Source organism: Capsicum annuum, chromosome 3 (assembly GCF_002878395.1).
Source record: "Capsicum annuum cultivar UCD-10X-F1 chromosome 3, UCD10Xv1.1, whole genome shotgun sequence".
NCBI lineage: Eukaryota > Viridiplantae > Streptophyta > Magnoliopsida > Solanales > Solanaceae > Capsicum > Capsicum annuum.
The window spans coordinates 268,626,157-268,646,113 of NC_061113.1; the positions used below are offsets into that span (position 1 = coordinate 268,626,157).

At 36.1% G+C, this 19,957-nt stretch overlaps 2 protein-coding genes across 3 annotated transcripts; one reads left to right on the forward strand and one right to left on the reverse strand.

The window, feature by feature from the left end:
* The first annotated feature begins 1,033 nt into the window (after positions 1 to 1,033).
* On the forward strand, positions 1,034 to 7,313 carry LOC107861713 (glycylpeptide N-tetradecanoyltransferase 1). The gene is made up of 2 exons (XM_016707047.2): positions 1,034 to 1,282; positions 5,752 to 7,313. The coding sequence occupies exon 2, from the start codon at positions 5,777 to 5,779 to the stop codon at positions 7,073 to 7,075; it is 1,299 nt and encodes a 432-aa protein (XP_016562533.1). The 5' UTR covers positions 1,034 to 1,282; positions 5,752 to 5,776; the 3' UTR covers positions 7,076 to 7,313.
* A 1,130-nt stretch (positions 7,314 to 8,443) lies between these two features.
* Positions 8,444 to 14,931, reverse strand: LOC107861711 (telomere repeat-binding factor 4). 2 transcript variants are annotated; one of them, XM_016707046.2, is made up of 6 exons: positions 14,608 to 14,931; positions 12,455 to 12,693; positions 11,177 to 11,261; positions 9,985 to 10,068; positions 9,042 to 9,318; positions 8,444 to 8,872 (listed from the first exon to the last, which is right to left on the reverse strand). In XM_016707046.2, the coding sequence occupies exons 1-6, from the start codon at positions 14,755 to 14,757 to the stop codon at positions 8,841 to 8,843; spliced, it is 867 nt and encodes a 288-aa protein (XP_016562532.1). In that variant the 5' UTR covers positions 14,758 to 14,931; the 3' UTR covers positions 8,444 to 8,840. The 2 variants fall into 2 exon arrangements, with proteins under 2 accessions (XP_016562532.1, XP_047266140.1); XM_047410184.1 differs by lacking the exon at positions 14,608 to 14,931 and adding an exon at positions 13,374 to 14,446.
* Positions 14,932 to 19,957: the final 5,026 nt, after the last annotated feature.

Sequence of the window (19,957 nt, forward strand, 5' to 3'; positions counted from 1 at the left end):
AAATTATAACAGACCAAAACATAAACAGAAAATACATTTATAAAAAATTTCAGTCCAACATATACACTACATGTATGATGGTTATGTATACATCTAACAAATTATGACAGACCAAAACATAAACATAAAATACACATGTATGAGGTAACTTATACATCTCAAAAAATAATATCAGCTTTATTAGAATGTATAACCTTTACAATAATATTTCAGAGCAACTATATTATACATTCCTTTGATGAAACACTAATGTATGATGTAATATTATACATGTTTCAAATTATACATACAGTCATAGTAAATGCCATCGGCAGACGTGGTCGATCGGAATCATCAAATTTCTTTTTACTGGCTTTTGAAGTAGACTTCTTCGATTTAGAAGCAACCTTATTTGTCAATTTCTTCATTGTAACAGAGTCGTTTCTGTGCTTTGATCGATTCTCTGCCCAATCAGGATCCTGTTCATCAGATGTAGCAAGAACAAATTCAAGTGGAATATCTTGTACAGTTGCATCTAACTGAGTAATTCCTAAACTAAAACTTGGAGGATTATCCATTACCAAATAACACTATTTTAAGTTAACAGTATTGAAAATCGAACTAAAAACAAGAAAATCTCAGATCTAACTTGTACCATATGAAAAATAACAAAAAGACGAACTACTTAACTTAAATAAGCTTGAACAATACTATAATTTGAATATGAAAAAAAAAACAAAAAAAAGGAAAACCCCCGATTTGGAAAAGTTTAACAAAAAAAAATCAAAAAATTAATGAAGTACAATATTAAAAATAATTAACTATTGAATAACTTACAATTTGATAACCACAAGTAGATTTTACTTCAAGTATACCGTAAAAAGAGGGGTTTCAAAAATGGAGTAAATAATGGTTTGATCATGGAGTATAAGGGAGTAAAAGACGGAAGGATGAAACCGGTTGTTACATGTATAATGTTGATGAGAGAGAAAATACCCAATAAAGGAATTTCTATAATTATTATGAGATTTGTGTAATTACTTTATCAATTGGGGATTTTTTTTTTTTTTGTAATTATTTAACTTTAAATTTGTGTATATATGTAATTTTTAGGAAGAATAATGAACAAAGCCCATATAGAAAAGGCGGCCCATCTCCATTCTCCATTTTTAATATTTCTATATTCCATCCATAGCTTTTCGTTGCTTCCAATTTTCTACCATTTCAATATTCCTTGCTTTCTCCGGTGCCCCTGTTGAACCCTAGATCTCCGTCGCCGGACGGAATTCGAAGGCCCTACTAGGTCCGATTCCTTCATTCTCTATTCATTCGCCTAAAATTAAAATTCTATTTTTTACCTTATTGTAATTTTAATTTTGAATTTTACATATGCTTTATTGTTGTTTCCTTATGTGTTGTTAGTATCACACTGTGATCGATTTTGAATTAAGTGTCAATTAGCGTGGATATGAAGTCATGTTACAGTGGAAAATATGATGTTTGATTTGGTAAACGAGCTGGAAATGCTCGTTTAAGAGTTAGAATATTGCATATTCTATTATTTGTTATTAGGATACATCAATTTTCGGTTTGATACATTGTTCCTGTTGTTATATGCTCATCAATCAGCTTGATATTTTGATGGATTCCGTGTGTTTTATACTGTATACGAACATTCCTATTAGAATAAATGTACTTGGTATATCTAGTTGGAGGTCTTCTTCTTTTTTTTTTTTTATAAACAACAACATACCAGTATAATCTCTCAAGTGAGGTTTGAGAGGGCAGAGTGTAGTGGCAGAGCCACCTTATACTAAGAGGTGTCTTTGCCGGAAAATTACATTGTTTAGCTAGGACAAATTTATTTTCTACATCTATCTACGCCCAGGGCTAGTTTATTTATATATATATTAAAAGCAAAACTCAAAAGAAAAAGTACAATCAAGGGGGCTGTGCCTTGCCTTACTAATCCTATTGAGGCATAACAAAACCTCTTCTAATTAACATTCATGTAAAAAATAAGAAAAGAAAGAACTAAATAGTCTATGATCATCACAGAGTTAATAACCAATTCTATGATGATATTATAAATGATAATACTTAAGTAGTGAAAGATTAAAATAAGCAAGAGTGTGGAGTCAGATCCACGTTTCTTTAAAATTTGAAAATCTTCAAGAAGATGTAGCCCTATAATGATTCGATTCTTCACCTTATCTACTTTCTTTATGTTGTAACACCCCTTAATATAATTTTTGGTTCCGCCACTGGTAGGTTTTACGTAGACCTTACCCCTACCTTGAGTGAAGAGGTTGTTTCCGATCGACATAAAAAAGAGTTAGGAGTAAAGAAGTCACGTCAAAATACTATAGAGATCATGTCAAACCATGTTGAAAAGGAAACATAATTACAATAAAATAACACGATATCAAAGTGCAAGAAACAACACTTAAATAACAGACTTCAAGGGATAGGAAACTCCCTGAGTAACACTGTCACGCCCCTAGCCTAGCCTAGACAGGGCGGACAAGAACCGTATGAGCATCAGCTATGTGACTGACATATATACTATGCGGAGGAGTTACAATTTACAAACAATAATAAAGGGCTATGTACTATGTACAACTCAATTCTATCTCATTGAACACTTATTTGATATAAACATATGGAACTATGACCACGTATGAGAACTTATCTCGGTCTACGATGCCTCTAAGAGAAATTATAACTGTACTGGAGAAGGTGGCCGGGGCAGGGGCCCTACATACCCAAACTATAACTAGAAATACGATTAAATAGTACTCGATGTTTAATAGCCCCCGATAAGAGAGGAGCTCACCGACTGCTTTGCTGAATACCACAAGTGCCTAGTATAGAAGTCTGCTCATCAATATACCTGATCCTGTATTTACAGAAATACAGTGCCCCCGAACGTGTACTAGTATGTAAAGCAGACAGAATAATAAGTAAACGTATAAGGATGCTTAATGAGTCAAACAATAGAATGAGCAGTTGCGGACGACTGAATACTAGAACCTCTTATATGAAACTATAACCTATGAAAGAACGGGTGACAAATATACCATATAAGACTATTACCTATTTATCTGCCTTATTACCTTATCATGTAACCGCTTGTGAGTAAATCATCGTTATTAAGGGCCTAGTAATTTGCCTAAGTGATGTCCTATGCCCACTCTTAATACAAATAATCACATGATAGCCCACCAAGGGCATTCTATATCAAGTGTACCATATGTGTTACCCAGCTACTCCCGACTATGATTTTATACGTATAACTATAATCGCGGTTTGATACAGGGTACGCCCTTGCTTGGGGCTCACTATAAGGGTTATGTGTCATATATTAGCTCGAGTCAGGGACACCCCAGCTGACTCCAAATGCAAATGATGCCACAAGGGTGGGTACGCCACAATGTTTGGGCGCATTGTAGTGGTATGGTCACAATTTTGTGCACAAAATTACGTCGCGCGTGTGCCAAGCAAAACCTAATACCCTCCCTCGATAATGATAAATCTTTAACATATACTGCTTTATAGGCCAAGTAAATTATAATGATGGTTATTTAGCCAGGCGGATAGTATTCCATATACAACTAACTTCCTTAATAAGATCCATCTGTTTAAACGCTAGTCCTTTCATTATATCAACTTATAATGCGTCGCTATGTGGTCAGCTATACTAGTGCAGCTATGTTATGGCCATTTACTTTAATTTATAGCATGCGACACCTATACACCTCGAGACTTCTAAGAATTTCTAATGAATACGAGTATTATCAGGCGTAACTCTATTGATACTTGGCTTGACAAGAGAAACTTGAATATTGTGACTTCAGCAAATAAATGCAGAAAGTGTGAAGGCAAGAAATTTCAAATGGAACGGACGTATTGATATTGAGAGCATATTAGGCAGGTAGTTGTGGGTTAAACATATAGGAATTGAAGGCTCTATTCACCTATTCAAATAGGCTATATTGACTCTTTTAGGAGAAACAAGTGACAATAGATTGTGTCCTAACAACGAAGGAGGTTTTAGCTTTACATACCTTAGTGCTTATTTAGCTATGATAGTATTTCGGGCCCCAAATAACTCAACCCGCGGGAGTACAACTTTTATCTTTCCAACCAGCAACTTCCGCTATTCACTAGGCAATTCACTAACTACAAGGGTAACATGTGTGTCCATTAGTAACTCGTAGGAACATTTAACAATTTAATTCAACACTCTTCGATTACGCCCGAAATCAATGTAATTTCTTAACGATAATCCGAAATGAGTTCTAACTTTTTCAACTAATATAATACACCATTAAATCAACCAATTGATAGAAATCCCTAAAAACCCCTCTTTTCTTGCAGTTTCTCCTTCTCAAGAACTCACTCCAAAAAGAGTGCAAGGATTCAATTAAACAACAATCAACAACTAGTATTACATCTCAACATATATTCTATAATTAAATTCAAGTACGGAGTGAATAAAAATTACCTTTTTGGGAATTAACCCCAACTTGAATTCTTGATAGAATTTAAGAATTTCTCAAATAAAGACTAGCTTAGGGTCGTAGCGATATGCCTCTCATGCGCAGAAATTCCTTCCTAGCCCTTAATCCTCCACTTGATTTTTCAAAATAATTTCCTTTTCTTTTTGGTGGGAAGCGGAGAAATAGAGTAATAAACGAGAGGTAAAGGTACAGGGTAGGGCATGCTTATTTGGTTTCTGGAACACTTCCAGTTAAAGTGTTAATGGCCCCCTCAAAGTGTTAATTCCCCCCTCCCCTTAGCACTAAATATTATAATAATCATTTGCTTATTGAGAATTTTATAAAATATTTCCACTACTTTCTAATATTAGCATCTTAGTGCAAATAAAGAGCACACTTTAATTTTCTTACCATCTTTGGCACAACAATATATTGTTCAAAATATAATTCCTTATCAAGTATGTACACACCACTTAATAACCCTTCATAGATCAAAAGTTGTACTTATTTAAAGTACTAAATTACAACAACAACAACAAACCCAGTGTATTCCCACATAGTGAGGATTTAAAGTATTAAATTAATTCATTTATTTCCTTTACGCATTGCATACACTATATTTACATACACACACAAAATAATATAATTTTCTTTAAAATATATGTACCACGTAAATCTCTATGAATTAAAAATTATACTCATCTAAAACATTAAAATTAATTTTAAAATTTATCGAGGTGTTACAAATACTGTGACTACTAGTAAGGTAAGATAAGTGAGACAACCCTCTACTATTAGGGCTATTTATTATTATTATTATTATTATTTTATTTTTATTTTTTTTTTGGGGGGGGGGGGGGGGTATGAAGGCAAGTATTTTTTGTTCATCAAGTAGTTGTTACAGTCCCATTTTACTGCAAAAACTGGCTAATTCTATTCATCTAACAAAAACAAAGGGAGCCAATAAATTCCGAAAAGAACTTCTATGTTGTTTTTTAAATTTGCTTTATGCCAAAAGGGTAAAAGATTTAAGTGTATGGCTCTCACTGAGCTGGATCCTACCCCTTTGAACCACCTCCTTCCTGGTGATCTCACTTTCTTGAGTTCCTTCCGTGTTAACACCAAATAAAAGCTGTTAACAGCCCTCATAATCCCCTTGATGTTTAATTACATATTTTAGATCTCTCTTGCCAGTTATCACTATATGGTGGTTTATTGCTTATTCTTTAAGTCATTTGCTCTGGGTTTTGAATTTATGATGTAATGACAGAGAATAATACACTGAAGCTGGTGAAATGGCTGACAACAGTAAGGCAACCGAGAACCATAACCAAACTTCTGATGATAATTTAGCTCCAGAGAGTGGTAATGAGGTATCCATTGATTCCTTGGCACGACAAGTTCAGGAATCTCTCTCGCTTGCAAAGAGACATAAGTTTTGGGAGACTCAACCTGTGGGACAGTTTAAGGATCTTGGGGATACAAGCTTGCCTGAAGGCCCTATTGAACCTCCAACTCCGTTATCAGAAGTTAAGCAGGAGCCTTACAACCTTCCAAGTCCATATGAGTGGACCACCTGTGATATGGACTCGGAGGAGATGTGCAATGAGGTCTATGTTCTCCTAACAAACAACTATGTTGAGGATGATGAGAACATGTTTAGGTTCAATTACTCTAAAGAATTTCTTAGATGGGCACTTCGCCCTCCAGGTTATTACAGGAGCTGGCACATTGGAGTCAGAGTGAAGACCTCAAAGAAGTTGGTTGCTTTTATTACAGGGGTACCTGCAAAGATACGTGTCCGAGATACTGTTGTGATTATGGCAGAGATCAATTTTCTGTGTGTTCATAAGAAGCTTAGATCAAAAAGACTTGCTCCTGTCATGATAAAAGAGGTCACAAGGAGGGTTCATATGGAGAATATTTGGCAAGCTGCTTATACAGCTGGGGTGGTCCTTCCAACACCCATATCAACCTGTCAATATTGGCATAGATCTCTGAATCCAAAGAAGCTAATTGATGTCGGGTTTTCCAGGCTCGGTGCAAGGATGACAATGAGCCGTACAATAAAGCTGTATAAGTTACCTGATCAGACCGTCACACCTGGGTTCAGGAAGATGGAGCCCCATGATGTTCCTGCAGTTACTCGATTGCTTAGGAATTACTTGAAGCAGTTTGTGGTTGCGCCTGACTTTGATGAAAATGATGTGGAACACTGGCTTCTGCCGAAGGAGGGCGTTATTGACAGTTTTCTGGTTGAAAGCCCTGTGACTCATGAAATCACCGACTTCTGCAGTTTCTACACACTCCCTTCATCAATTCTTGGTAACCAGAATCATACCACTCTAAAAGCTGCTTATTCGTATTACAATGTCTCTACAAAGACCCCATTGATTCAGTTGATGAATGATGCCCTTATTGTGGCAAAGAAGAAGGATTTTGATGTTTTCAATGCCCTAGATGTTATGCAGAATGATAGTTTCTTGAAGGAACTGAAGTTTGGCCCCGGTGATGGAAAGCTTCACTACTATCTCTACAATTATCGAACAAAGCATGTTTTAAGATCATCGGAGCTTGGGCTTGTACTTTTGTAGTTGGAGCTCGTGAAACTGTTTGTTTATTACCGGGGGAGGGGAGAAGCATTTTTGGTAATTTTGCTGCGATGTAAACAATCTCTTTTGCTCTATCTGTCTCTTAGCTCTCTCTATTGGACTTTGTAATTCCTGATCTTACCTGTTCCATTGTAACTATGATGAGTACTAGTTCAACTCTTTTTCTGGGTAAACTATCATCTCTGTACGTCTTTCCTAAATCCATTACTTGCTTGATTGACGTTGTCATTAGTAAAGCAGTTTATATCTCCTTCAGGAATATTGTGGATCCTAATTGGGCTTATTTTGTGCGACTTCATACCGTTAGATTCAAACTGGTTCCGGATTGTTGCATCAGGCAGTTTACAGAGAGAAAAGGAAAAAAAAAAATAGGACTTGTCTGAGATTCTTGAGTGGACGACTTTGCGTGTGGATGTGTTTACGAAGGAAAATATTTTTTACAAAAATAAGTGGGTTTCTTACTTATTTTTATGTTTGGTACGTAACCAATAATTATTATCCGGAAAGCATCTTGCACAAATACAAATATTATGGTAGGTGAGGACGAGATCGGATGTTGGGGAGAAGATGAGGTGTGTTGGAGGGTGAAGAGGAGAGAATATACGGATGTTGGGGAGAAGATGAGGTGTGTTGGAGGGTGAAGAGGAGAGAATATATACCAAGCAAAATGAATACGGCATGCAAATTTTGAAGAGTATTTCATATCTATTTTGCAGCTAATTTTCTTCCACAGGGGATACAATTTTATCAATTTCACCAACGTCAAATGAGCACGTTCGCGTGCTGCTGAACTTAACAGATCCAAGCCTAGATCCACCTCATCAGATCAAATCTATAGTCAACAACCATATGCACTTAATTTATAATCCACGAGAAGTGAAGTGTGAGTATTAGGATCCCTGATGACATGAATATTTAAATGTTTGAAGCGGAAGAAAACTTAAGTTGCATCGAAAAAAAGCAAAACAATAATAACTTACCAAATGTAGTCTCACAGATAGAGTCTGAAGAGAGTAGGGTAGAGTAGAGCGTACGTAAACCTTAACCCTACCTTGGGAGGTAGAGAGGTTGTTATTGATAGACCCTCGGCTCAAGGTAAAGCATTTCAAAGTAGGTCTAGAAAGTGAAGTTAACTCGCTTTGTTGACGAACACTTCCACCAATATTCAGTGGACAAAGTGCACAAAGTTCTTTTCCTGGCTAGGCATTTGGTGAATTGTTTAAAGCTTAGAAAGTAAAACCCAAAGCATGTTATCACCAACAAGAAACCTCAGGGAATCTTGGTTCCAGGAAATAGATGAGCATGGCTTTCTTCAGGGGTGGACAAAAGGCAAAAAAACTCAAGAAAGAATTCAACCAGTATGCCAAGTTTCTGTAAAACAATTACCTCCACAGAGCTGGTTGATTATGTATACCAGTAACAATAAAATTCTCATCTATATAGTCTCCTCTCGCTAAAATATAAGTGAAAAGGTCATCAGCAAAATCTATGAAAAGGATTTAATGAAATTTGAATGTAGAGCTATACCTACAGCCTGTACTAAAGAGCTTAGATGGATAGGATACACAAGATATAAACGATCGCCATCTCTGAAGCTTCAGGATGTGGCTATAATTTTTCTCAAGTATACTTCTAAAGGAAATTTACTTTGGTTGGCACCCTTGAGCTAGGAACCCACTGCTATCAGAAATTGAAAAGCATCTCCACATCTCAACGAGCAGTATATACAAACCACTGCACATGGTGATCAAGCCAAGAGAACAACTCCACCTCGCGAACCTGGAAACAACATCACAGAGGCAAAAAGATAAGAAACATCTGTTTGATTAGCAAAGCCAACCCAAGGATTGAGAGATGCATTTAAACACTGAAACATCAAAACCTTAAATTATGTTCCTAAATCATCCCTACATAATGTAGCACGTTACGTAACAACCAGAACACTTACACTGTTCATAGATCTCTTTGACAAGTAGTAACATTGTCTCTGCTTCCTCAGCCATTTTTGACGTCACTTCTGCATCTTTAATCGCTTCAACTTCCAAGAAACACTTACGTTCTGCATCAACAATCTTTTCAGCAGCAATCCTTGCAGCTTCTTCTGTTGTTCCACAGGAGACTTTTACAGCCGAATTTGGAACTGGCCATGAGCGGACATGTTTTTGTTTTGGAGTAGGTATTTTGGTTTCTGATGTTGCATCTTTCATCTTATAGCAGTTCTCGACCTGCATTTTATCAAATAAAGAGGAATGCTAAAGCTTCAGGTCAAGAAGTGTGCCAAAGCAGGATGTTCAGGGTTCCAAAAGTATGAAGACTACATTTATAAAGTGATGCTTATTGCAGATAAAAGAGTAACAGCATATCCTTGTCTTCCAAGTGCCAAAAGATTATGCTTCCCTCTATCGTTGTTTTCTTTCACAGACAACTGGACATGAGATGTTATCCGCCCCATGAAATGCAAAGAACAGAATTCAAATCGAAGGATCTGCAACTGCTTTGCAAGTCAGAACTTGGAAATAACCTGTTTCACCTTCATTTTTCCAGAAGGCTGCAGTATCAGGCTTAATATATCAATGGTTGTTGACTTTAAGCTATGTGCAGTGACTACTTAGATGCATCATCATTTATATGCTGATGAATAATTGGGGAAGATTCTCCCCAAATAATAACACTAAAAGCAATTTAAAGATGCAATCAGCCTAACGGAGCATTAGATGCATCAACTGAACCACAGTTGTCCAAATTCCTCAATTGCAAGGTAAAACAAGTATAAAGTCATCCATCTACATGAGATAGGCAGTTAATAATGAAGAGATCTTCATTCTTCACTAATGTTGCAGTCAAGAAAATACTCCCGGAAGCTTACTTTAAGGACTTAAGAAATTATTTACCTTTTCAAGTTTTCCTTGCAATACGAGTCTTCTCAACTTTGTTGTCAATAACCTTCTAGCATGTTGTGGTACTTCATGTCGTTGCTGCAATAAGAATAGAATAAAGCCAACTTCCTTTGTAAAGTTTAAATGCAATGGTAATCAAAATGGAATTGTCATTAAAAAGTTACTAGAAGATCATACAGCACTTCTCTTTTTTGTTTGTTCCTTTTTAAACAAAAGATAAAGGAACACATGAAAGAGTTTGACACATCAACAGATAAAAAATCTAAACAAAAGGACATCACTTCCTCTATTTGAGTTGTTAAGTGTGTATATTTAAACTTATAGAAGGACATCAAATGTGTGTTTGTAATACACAGAAATCCTTTTTTTTAAAAAAAAAAAAAGGGAAAAGTTACAGAACTACATATTCAGTACAAAGCCTTTCTTTTACCGTTATCAGTGTTGGCCGGGCATCTGGGCATCTGTCCACCCCCATAAGCAAAGTTGCAAGGTACACTTGTTAACCAAGCTGAAGTGGGCTCAAACCAAATGTTGTAATTGTAACTATTCTCATGCCCCAACCACTAGGTCATCCCCTTAGGGACTTGCATTGCACGGAAGCATAAGCTCAAAGATTTACGTCCGAAAGACAAGTTGACATATTTATATTTTTTCAAAAAATCATATTTAACTGCAAAAGAAAAGAGGCTGAAAAAGGGAAAAAGCTATCTGGCTTTGCATATCTCAATAGTTTTTAGAAAGATGATAAGAACCTTAAGGGCCTAGCACAAACCCCCAATAGAAAGTGAACGTGGTGGAAAATTCACATGAACTGTCGTAACTCGTTTGAAGGCAAATAGAGGGCAAAACCTAGAACCAGGATTCATTGGAAAATTAAGCACAAGTATTCTTTGCTAATTTTTTATAAGGTACTCATTGCTAAAGCAAATTGCCTCCACATATGGCTCAAGAAGTCAAAGAAGTCTGTGGCAAAAAGGTTGATGTTTATGAAATTAAAGCATTTCATACAGAATTCCAACATGCATTGACTAATTAAATGACCTCTAAAAGTCTGATATCATTATGATGTCAACTGCAAAGCAGGAAGAAGCAAAACCAAGCATGTCAGCATGAAGATGGTGAAGTCGTATAAAGCACGACTTCCAAGGAAGTTTTAATGCAATAACGATAAGCTGATTGAGCTCACCTCAATAAATCCAACAATGGCACCAAGATCAGATCCATTTGAACCCTTCATGGATGACAGAGCTTCAAAGATCATATCATTAGACCTGGAAGCATGGAGATATCACATACAATGAAAGCCAGCAAACTTGAATAAATTAGATTAAATTTTGACAACTGGCCTAAGGATGGATCAGTAGATGGGTTACTTACAAAAATAAATCATACAAGCAGGATGAGAAAGATTTCTATCGTAGGCATTTTTAAGTTCAAAGTGCATATGTGATTGTTCCACAAGAAATGAAACAAAAGTTATGTTAGAGATAGGACAGTTATTGTATGACGTCTACCCAATGATAGATGCAGACACACATAATAGATAGATATGAACATTATGAGCTGCCCCCTAACAAGATTAGTTAGGGATCCATCATTTTCTCATTAGGAAGCCCAAGTGCTCAGTACAAAACTTGAATATAACAATTCTTCCCAGGCCCAAAACATGCAATATATACCTTCTCAACCTCAATATAGCACATGTAGATAATCTCAAATTCACTTTACTAATAGATATTTGCTTTTCCCGCCTTCCACTTACATCATTCCATTTTTTACCTTACATGGTAAAGAATCCAGGGGAAATAACAATCTTGTAAACACGTCTAAATGGAATAAACTTCATCAAACCAAGGATATATGCCAGCAGCGAAGATCCAGACATCCACTTTTTATATACAAGAAAAACTAACGTGGCTAGCAGACTTTACAACAGATTTGCAAAGGATCCTATTAAATAGATTTAACAGCTCGATAGTGAAAGATCAACTAGTACTGCCATACAAGAACAAATACATTTTCAGCTTTTTCCTCTTTCCTTTCAGTTAACTTCCTTTGTCTCCTTATCTTTTTTCTCAGTGAAGGCAACTATTTCATATATCACTAAAATCCATCACCCAAAGGATGATGTGGAGGGGATTTACAGTCCAAATAGTACACTGGGATGAGCAAAAACTGAAAACTGAAACTCTACACTTTTCCTAAGAAACCTGTTAAATCCTTTTTCTCCTTTCTTGGGGGAGGTGTGGGGAGGAAGAGGTGAGGAGTGGAGAAGAAATCTCCTTCAATTCCCTTTCAAAATTTTGAGTAATTTCTTTCTCCCCTTTCAACTAGAAAGAAGAATAAAAATGACACTAACGAGCTTGTTTTAAAAAATCTATTCCCTGGAGGTACTCTTTAACAAGTATACATGCATACAATTAGTTAGTTTTGACAAATTCAACAATAAAGTTGTAGAGCGTACAGGTGAAGGCCTTCTTGGGAGTTTTTGGGAGGATCATCAATGGCTTCATTCTCGAATGCTGAAGTGATAGCCGGAACACTTTGAGCAAGGGAAGGCTCGAATGCTGAAGCAATAGGCGTAACATTTTGAGCAGTGGAAGGCACAAGTGCATCTATTGCCATTGGTCTTGCACGAGCAACTCTAGATTTATCTTTAGAGCCTTGCCCAGCAGGGTAAATAGACATATTTCGCCATTTGTCCTGTTCAAAAACAAAAAAAAAGGCTTGATGACTATCATGTTGAGTTTGAAAATTTTCTAAAATAATCCTAATCTGGATGAGACACTGCCACATTTGTAAATTGGTAAAAGCTGAAATTCCAAACGAGATTAATAATAGTTCCATGAGCAAAGATTTCGCTACATATCTTCTAACTAGAGTCCCTTTTTCCGATTGAGTTCCTTCAATCTGGAACACTCATTTAGATTAGTGTATGCATTTTAATGATTGAAAGAAAACAGTGCTTGCTCCTTTTTGTATTATGGAAACACACTCCTAGTACCCTTTTTTTACGTAAATGGACATCGTCCAAACAAATATTTGATATGTATGTTAAAGAGGCGATGTTTGGACATAAGGCACCAACATAAACAAGAGTTCCATGTTTTGAAAAATTCTCCCTCTATCCCCAATTTGTAGTCTTACTTTGACCCCACATGGATGTTATGGATACGTTGGTATAGAGAAAACTGTGCCCAAAACTAGAATCAAAGGAAACTTCTTAGGGTGTGAGTATTTTAGGTTTAAAACTGGCCCCATATGACTTTAGAGATCGAAAAGTACTGAGTACTACTCACTTTAAAAGAAATGACTAGTGAAGGAAAAAAAAAGAATCGATGAGGAAATTGAGCTTGAATTTGAGACAAACAAAAGAAAGGAACCTGACAATCATTTTTGGAATAAAAAGAGAATATAATACAGATCCCATTCAGAAGTCTATACTCCATTCTGTGCTCTTCCCTATATGGCTCTGTATAAATGGAAAATAGAGGTCAGCAACAATGAAATCCAAACATTTTGAAGGTCGGGGAAAAAGAAAGACAAGATAACATTTTATTAGCACACCACGTCTTTAGCTGCAATCTTCAGCCATCTCACTTTAGGAACAATGCAGGAAATGAAGCTACAATCTGACCCTACCCCCTTATGATTAAGAAAGGAGTTGCAATACCCTAAAATTATGAATAAATAGCCCAAAATTCACACAGTTAGAAGCAGTCCCATGACAGGTGAATACTTCAATACTGCATAAGTGCATATACTACAAAATAATGGGAACCGAATCACTGTGAAGCCACTATACACATTGTAACAAGGGGCAGATGCAGACTTGTACCATCGAGTTCATCTGGACAATATTTTCGCCAACGGTGTATAAATTTATGCATAAAATCATTAACATTGCAATAAATATTAGGTCTGAACCCGACACCCAAAGAGTGTGACCTAGAAATACTACGGGATTTCTTATCATCAGTCCTAGCCTTTAATTTTTTTGATATCCATGGTGCCCGTACCAGCTTTCACGCACCTCAACTGAATCTACAGGATACCTTAGCCTCCCACCAGCAACAACAGATATCAGGTAACTCTGTCCACCAAAGCCATCATCTGTCCTAGCCTTTATTTTTTTTGATATCCATGGTGCCCGGACTAGCTTTAGCGCACCTCTACTAAATCTACATGATACCTATCACCTCCCACCAGCAACATCAGATATCATATCAGGTAACTCTGTCCACCAAAGCCATCATCCATCCTAGCCTTAGTGGACAGAGTTACTATCCCGTGGATATAGCCAAGGTGCAAGCAAGCTAGCCCGAAAATCAAGGAATCAGGGGCGGATCTAGGAGGGCGGGAGGGTGTTCACCCGAACTCCCTCCACACAAAAAACACCGTATATATATATAGTGAGTAATTTTTTTCATTTGTTATGTACACACAACAAAAAAAAAAACATACCAAGCGTAACCTCTACCTACCTTCCTTTGGCTTCGAGATAAAAACAGTCTATACAAAAAGTACTGGAAATTTTAAAAAAAAAAAAAAAAAAAAAAAAAAAACGGCACAGATGACAAAAGGTTGGGTCAGTGGTTTAGGCGGTTCAAAATTTACCTTGAGGTCGATGTTAGAGCGGTTGGACAAAAGAGAGGAGAAATCAGGATCCCTAAGGATATTCTTCCACCTTCCGGTACCGTGCTTTGCTACGCCGGCTTTTAGGGCATCTTCCTCCTCCGACGTCCACTTCACTTTCGGATTCCCCATTAGACCTCTTCTCTTAACGCTCAATCTTCTTTGTTCAACAAAAATGGAAATGGGAGAAGAAGAGAGTGAAATACTACTAGTGTGTGTGTTGAAGGCAGATTTTGTTTTAATATTATTGTGAGATTTTGATAATCTCCTACTTATAATATTGGGTTGCTGCTCCTCCCGCCCACAAGGACAAATTTTATTCTCTTATAAGAGAGGCACCCTTTTCATCTTTTTTTGTTTTTTTTTTTTTTAAGTATTTCAGAAAAGGCTCGAAAATACCTAAGCTATTTGAAATGGATCAAAAATATCCTTTATTTTATTTTTGGCTCAAAAACACCCTTTTATTTATTTTTTTGGCTCAAAAATATTCCTCCGTTAATTTTTTGACTAAAAAAAATCCCTTTGTTAATTTTTTAGCTCAAAAATACCCTTCTCTCAAATGGAATGTCACCAAGCACACCACGTAGATAAAAAAAATCCTTAATCAGTCCACGTCAGCATACACGTAGAAAATCACTCCATTTAATCTATCTAACAAGCAACCCATTTTATTCTATTTAAAAGACCCAATCCGATTCATATTCAAAAAAACCGAACCAAGAGGTAAAATTCAATTCTTCAATTTTTTTCCTGATATCATCTCTTTCACCGCCTTATATTTCATTATTTTATATTTTCAAAGTTACGAGACTAACTCGAGCAATTCTTAATCTCATCAGCTTGTGGTTATCCTACATTGCCACTAAACTTTCACTCTCCAAATTTCAATTTCGTCTTTGAATTACCATTTCTCTCACTACAATCAGGTTCCTCACTAGAAAAATTCAGATAGGACATCTAGTAGCAATTCAATTTCTTGAAAATCGGGTCAACTATTTGAGGATCCAATTGTTCAGGGTCAACCCGATTAAAATTTGATTCTTTCAGATCAACAATTTAAGGACCTAATTATTTCTTCATCTTTCGTCTTGATCAATTTGAAATATCTAAACTCATCACATGAAAAATAAGCAATCAAATTCAATAAAACAATTAATTCGTGTAAAAGTAATTAAGAATTTTCATGAACAAAATTAAGAATATATAAAATATATTTATATCCATCAATCATATTTATCAAAATATATTTTTTCTATTCAATCAATTATGATTAGATAAATTTATTTAGCTCGTGCTTGTGATATTTTTATTCAAATTTTAGAAGAAAAACAATCATAATAATTAATTTGTTGTTAATTATTTTATCAATTGAAGACATATAAATTATTTTCTCAATATTTGGTTGTATGTTAGTAGGTAAATTAGTAGTTGATTGATTTTGTTAATTTTTAAAAGTTGAGGGCATAAAATCATATTTAAAAAAGATTTTTTAAAAGTCCAAAAAAAATTCAAAAAGACATGGTCAAACACAACTCCAACTCCAACTTCATCTTCAACTCCAACTCCAACTCCGAAAAAAAGTAGTTTTTATGGCCAAACAGCTACTTATATTCTTTATTGTTATGTGTAATAATGTTGGCTAAGATGAGATTAAATGATAGTGATGGATGTTGATTCATATAATTTAGAGATTGGAATATATTTTTATGTGATAAATAATTGATGAAAGGAATTTGTTTTTTTTAATATCTTTTGAATGACTAGATGTGTTTGCCTATAATAAGTTATTCATCTCGTACGAACATTGGTCAAGTAATATAAGCGGTGTTGTAGTGATACGAGTATGACTTCGTAGACAAAAATATTTTGAGCATGTCAAAGACAACCGAGAGAAGGCCCGAGCTTAAAGTATTAATGAAGTCCAAAATCACCCTATGTATGCACTCCATGGGCAGCCCATTGGAGCATTTTAATTAAAAGGGCATTTTTGTCATTTATGCCTTATTTTGTGTTGTAATATAATAGACCAACTTAGGATTTTTGAGACTTGGTTGATCATTGTCAAGACTTGAAACATTGTAACATTTTAGCCTCCCTCTTTAGAAGCTCCAACCGAAACTTGGGCTAGACGAGTGAAGATTCACTTGTGTTTGCATATTGGCTTGAAACGCTGGTGTTTAGGGGAGGAAAAGGCCCTCTTGTATCAATGTAGAGTTAGGTTTGTGTCGTGGGTAGTGTTAAAGGTCCAAGAGTATAACAATTCTTGGGTTCTTAAGATTATTCCTTCATTTGGTCTAACTATTTATCTTGTATCTTGATGTATCTGTTGGTTCCTTTTTTGTTGTTAATGTACTTGTGACTTTCTTGTTGTTGTAATCTTGTTGTTTATGTGTTGATATAGTGAATCCGTGTGGGGCTTTTTTCGATTCACTATAGTCATTGTAATCTTGTGTTCTCTATATATCTTGTTGAATATTGTGGTTGTTGTCTTGAAAACATAGAGAAGCCGAGTGGGGCCTTTGATTCTCTAGTGTTATTGTCTTGTATATCTCTTGATTTCCTTGTCTTGTGTTTGTTCTTGTATCATGTAGTTACATTGATTCAATGAGGACTCGAACGCATTTCGTACAAAAAATTATCTTGTGTATGTAAAAAATAATAGTGTATATAGGTCAATTTTTCATTTTTACAAATATAAACTAAAGATTTGAATCATTGGTGTAATTCCTAGCTTCGACAATGTCATAAAGAGAGGAAAAAGAACTTGCATATGAAGTTTATCAAGCAAAAGAAGACTTACAATAAAGTCCATAGGGAGGTTTGAAGGAGGTACTTGGAGGCTAGAGGTGTACATGTGATATATGTTAAGTCAATCAATGATATGTATGATAGAGTCAAGATAATGGGAGGAGAATCGAAGCACTTTCAGTTTTGATGGGATTGCACCAAGGATCGATCATTAGTCCATTTCGTTCGCCTTGACGATAGATAAATTTATGCATCAAACATAAGTTTGGTGTCAATGTGTGTGTTCGTTGTAGATAACACAGTTTTGATTGACGAGACCAGCGAAAGACTTAATGCTAAACTAGAAATTTTGAGACTAACCTTACGGTTTAAAGAGTTCAGGTTGAATGTGATCAGTTTAAATTTTTTTGCGTGCAACTTCGGTAATGTGACCAAAAGGGTGGCATGAAAGTGAGGTTGATACAAGGTCATCCAAAAGTAAAGATGCCTCAAGTATCTCGAATCTTTATCCAATGAAATAAGGAAATTGACAGTGATGTCACTCGTCATATCAGTGTAGAGTGGATGAAATGGAGGCTTATATCAGGGGTGTTGTGTGATAACACGTTGCCGCCAAACTTAAAGACAAGTTCTACAAAGTGATAGTTAAACTAAGTATGATGTATATGGCAAAGTGTTGTCCAACCAAGATCTCTTACATTTAGAAGATTAAAGTTGCAAAAACGAAGATGATGTGTTGGACATATGGACATATTATGAGAGATTGAATTGGAAATAAAGATATCCACGACAAGGTAGATAATGACTTTGAAAGACTAATAAGATATTAGAAGTGAGTCTAAGATGATTTTGGCAATGTGAAAAGGAGATGCATGAATGCCTTAGAGCAAAAGTGTAAGAGTTTGGTTATGAATGATTTAAAGAGAGGTAGAGGTAGACGAAAAAAGTATTAGGATAGGTGATTCGACCTGACTCGACACAGTGTCGGCATACCTATGACGTGACTTTAGATATGAAGTTGCAAAGGACCCAATTTTAGGGCACAATTCAGTAGGGAGTAATGTTTTGTCTTGCTACCGTCTATATTAGTAGTTGTAGTATTGATATTAGAGTTTATTTTCCTTCATTTTCATTATTATCTCATGTTTATTGTACTTCGAATATTATTGTATTTTTTGTTGTTATTCTTTCATTTTTATTATTATTATTATTTTTAAATGAAAACTTGCTTTTCAACTATCGAAAATAACCCCTCTAACTCAAAGCCAAAGATTAGGTCTACCTACATTCTATTGTTCTTGGACCTCATTTTGTGAGACTAGATTGAGTATATTATTGTTATTACATAAAGCATTGACATGATACAACAACAACATACCCAGTATATTCTCACCAGGTGGGGTCTGGGAGGGTAAGTGTACGCAGTCCATACCACTACCTCAAAAGTGAGATAGAGAGGTTGTTTCCGATAGACCCCCAGCTCAAAATAAAGCAATCCAAGATAAGATAAGGGATAACAATAGAACAAGATACAATAGACGTGAACAAATTCAATAAAACCAAAAAAGCAAGATACTCCAACCACCACACCAAAGCATACAACAACCTAAACTCCTAATAACCTTCTACCCTAATTTGCCTCTTCCATACCTTCCCATCCAGGGCAATGTTCTTGGTAAGCTGAAGTTGCTCTATGTCGTGTCTAATCACCTCCCTCAAATACTTCTTCGGTATACCTCTACCACGCTTGAAATCGTCCTTGGTCAACCTCTCACACCTACGTACTGGGGCATCTGTGCTTCTCCTCATCATTGCCCAAACCATCTTAGCCTCGCTTCCCTTATCTTGGCTTTCACCGAAGCCACTCTCACTCTATCGCGAATAACGTCATTTCTAATCCTATCTTTCCTAGTACACCCACACATCCATCGAAGTATTCTCATCTCCGCCATATTCATCTTCTGGATGTGGGTCTTCTTCACCGGTCAACACTCAGCCCCATACAACAAAGTCGGTCTAACCACTACTCTGTAGAACTTGCCTTTAATCTTGGGAGGTACCTTTTTGTCACACAAGATACTGGATGCGAGCCTCTATTTCATCCACCCTACCCCGATCTGATGATTGACGTCCTTGTCAATCTCTCAATTCTCCTGAATCATCGACCTCAGATACTTGAAACTATCTCTCTTAATGATAGGATGAGAATCAAGCTTAACAACCATATCGGACTCATGAACTTACATTCCAAATATTCCGTCTTGGAACTACTCAACCTAAACCCTTTAGACTCAAGAGTTTGCCTCCAAACCTCCAATTTGGCATTAACCACACAACGAGTCTCATTAATCAAGATAACATTATCCACAAAAAACAAACAACAAGACATCTCATCCTGAATGTATTGCGTCAAAGCATCCATCACCAAGGAAGGAAGAAACGGACTAAGCGTTGAACCTTGATGTAACCTCATCAAGACAGAAAAGTGCTCCGAGCCCCCTTCTCCAGTCCTAATCCAAGTCTTGGCTCCGTCGTACATATCCTTAATCGCCCTAACATACGCTATAGGTACACCTCTAGCCTC

What these genes read in the sequence shown, in the direction of transcription:
- LOC107861713 (XM_016707047.2), top strand. Translation starts at nt 5,777, where the DNA reads ATGGCTGACAACAGTAAGGCAACCGAGAACCATAACCAAACTTCTGAT.
- LOC107861711 (XM_016707046.2), bottom strand. Translation starts at nt 14,757, where the DNA reads ATGGGGAATCCGAAAGTGAAGTGGACGTCGGAGGAGGAAGATGCCCTA. An exon ending in CCATTGTTGGATTTATTGAG is followed by an intron (nt 10,069 to 11,176) that starts GTGAGCTCAATC and finishes TTCTTATTGCAG; the next exon opens with CAACGACATGAAGTACCACA. An exon ending in TGCAAGGAAAACTTGAAAAG is followed by an intron (nt 9,319 to 9,984) that starts GTAAATAATTTC and finishes GATAAAATGCAG; the next exon opens with GTCGAGAACTGCTATAAGAT.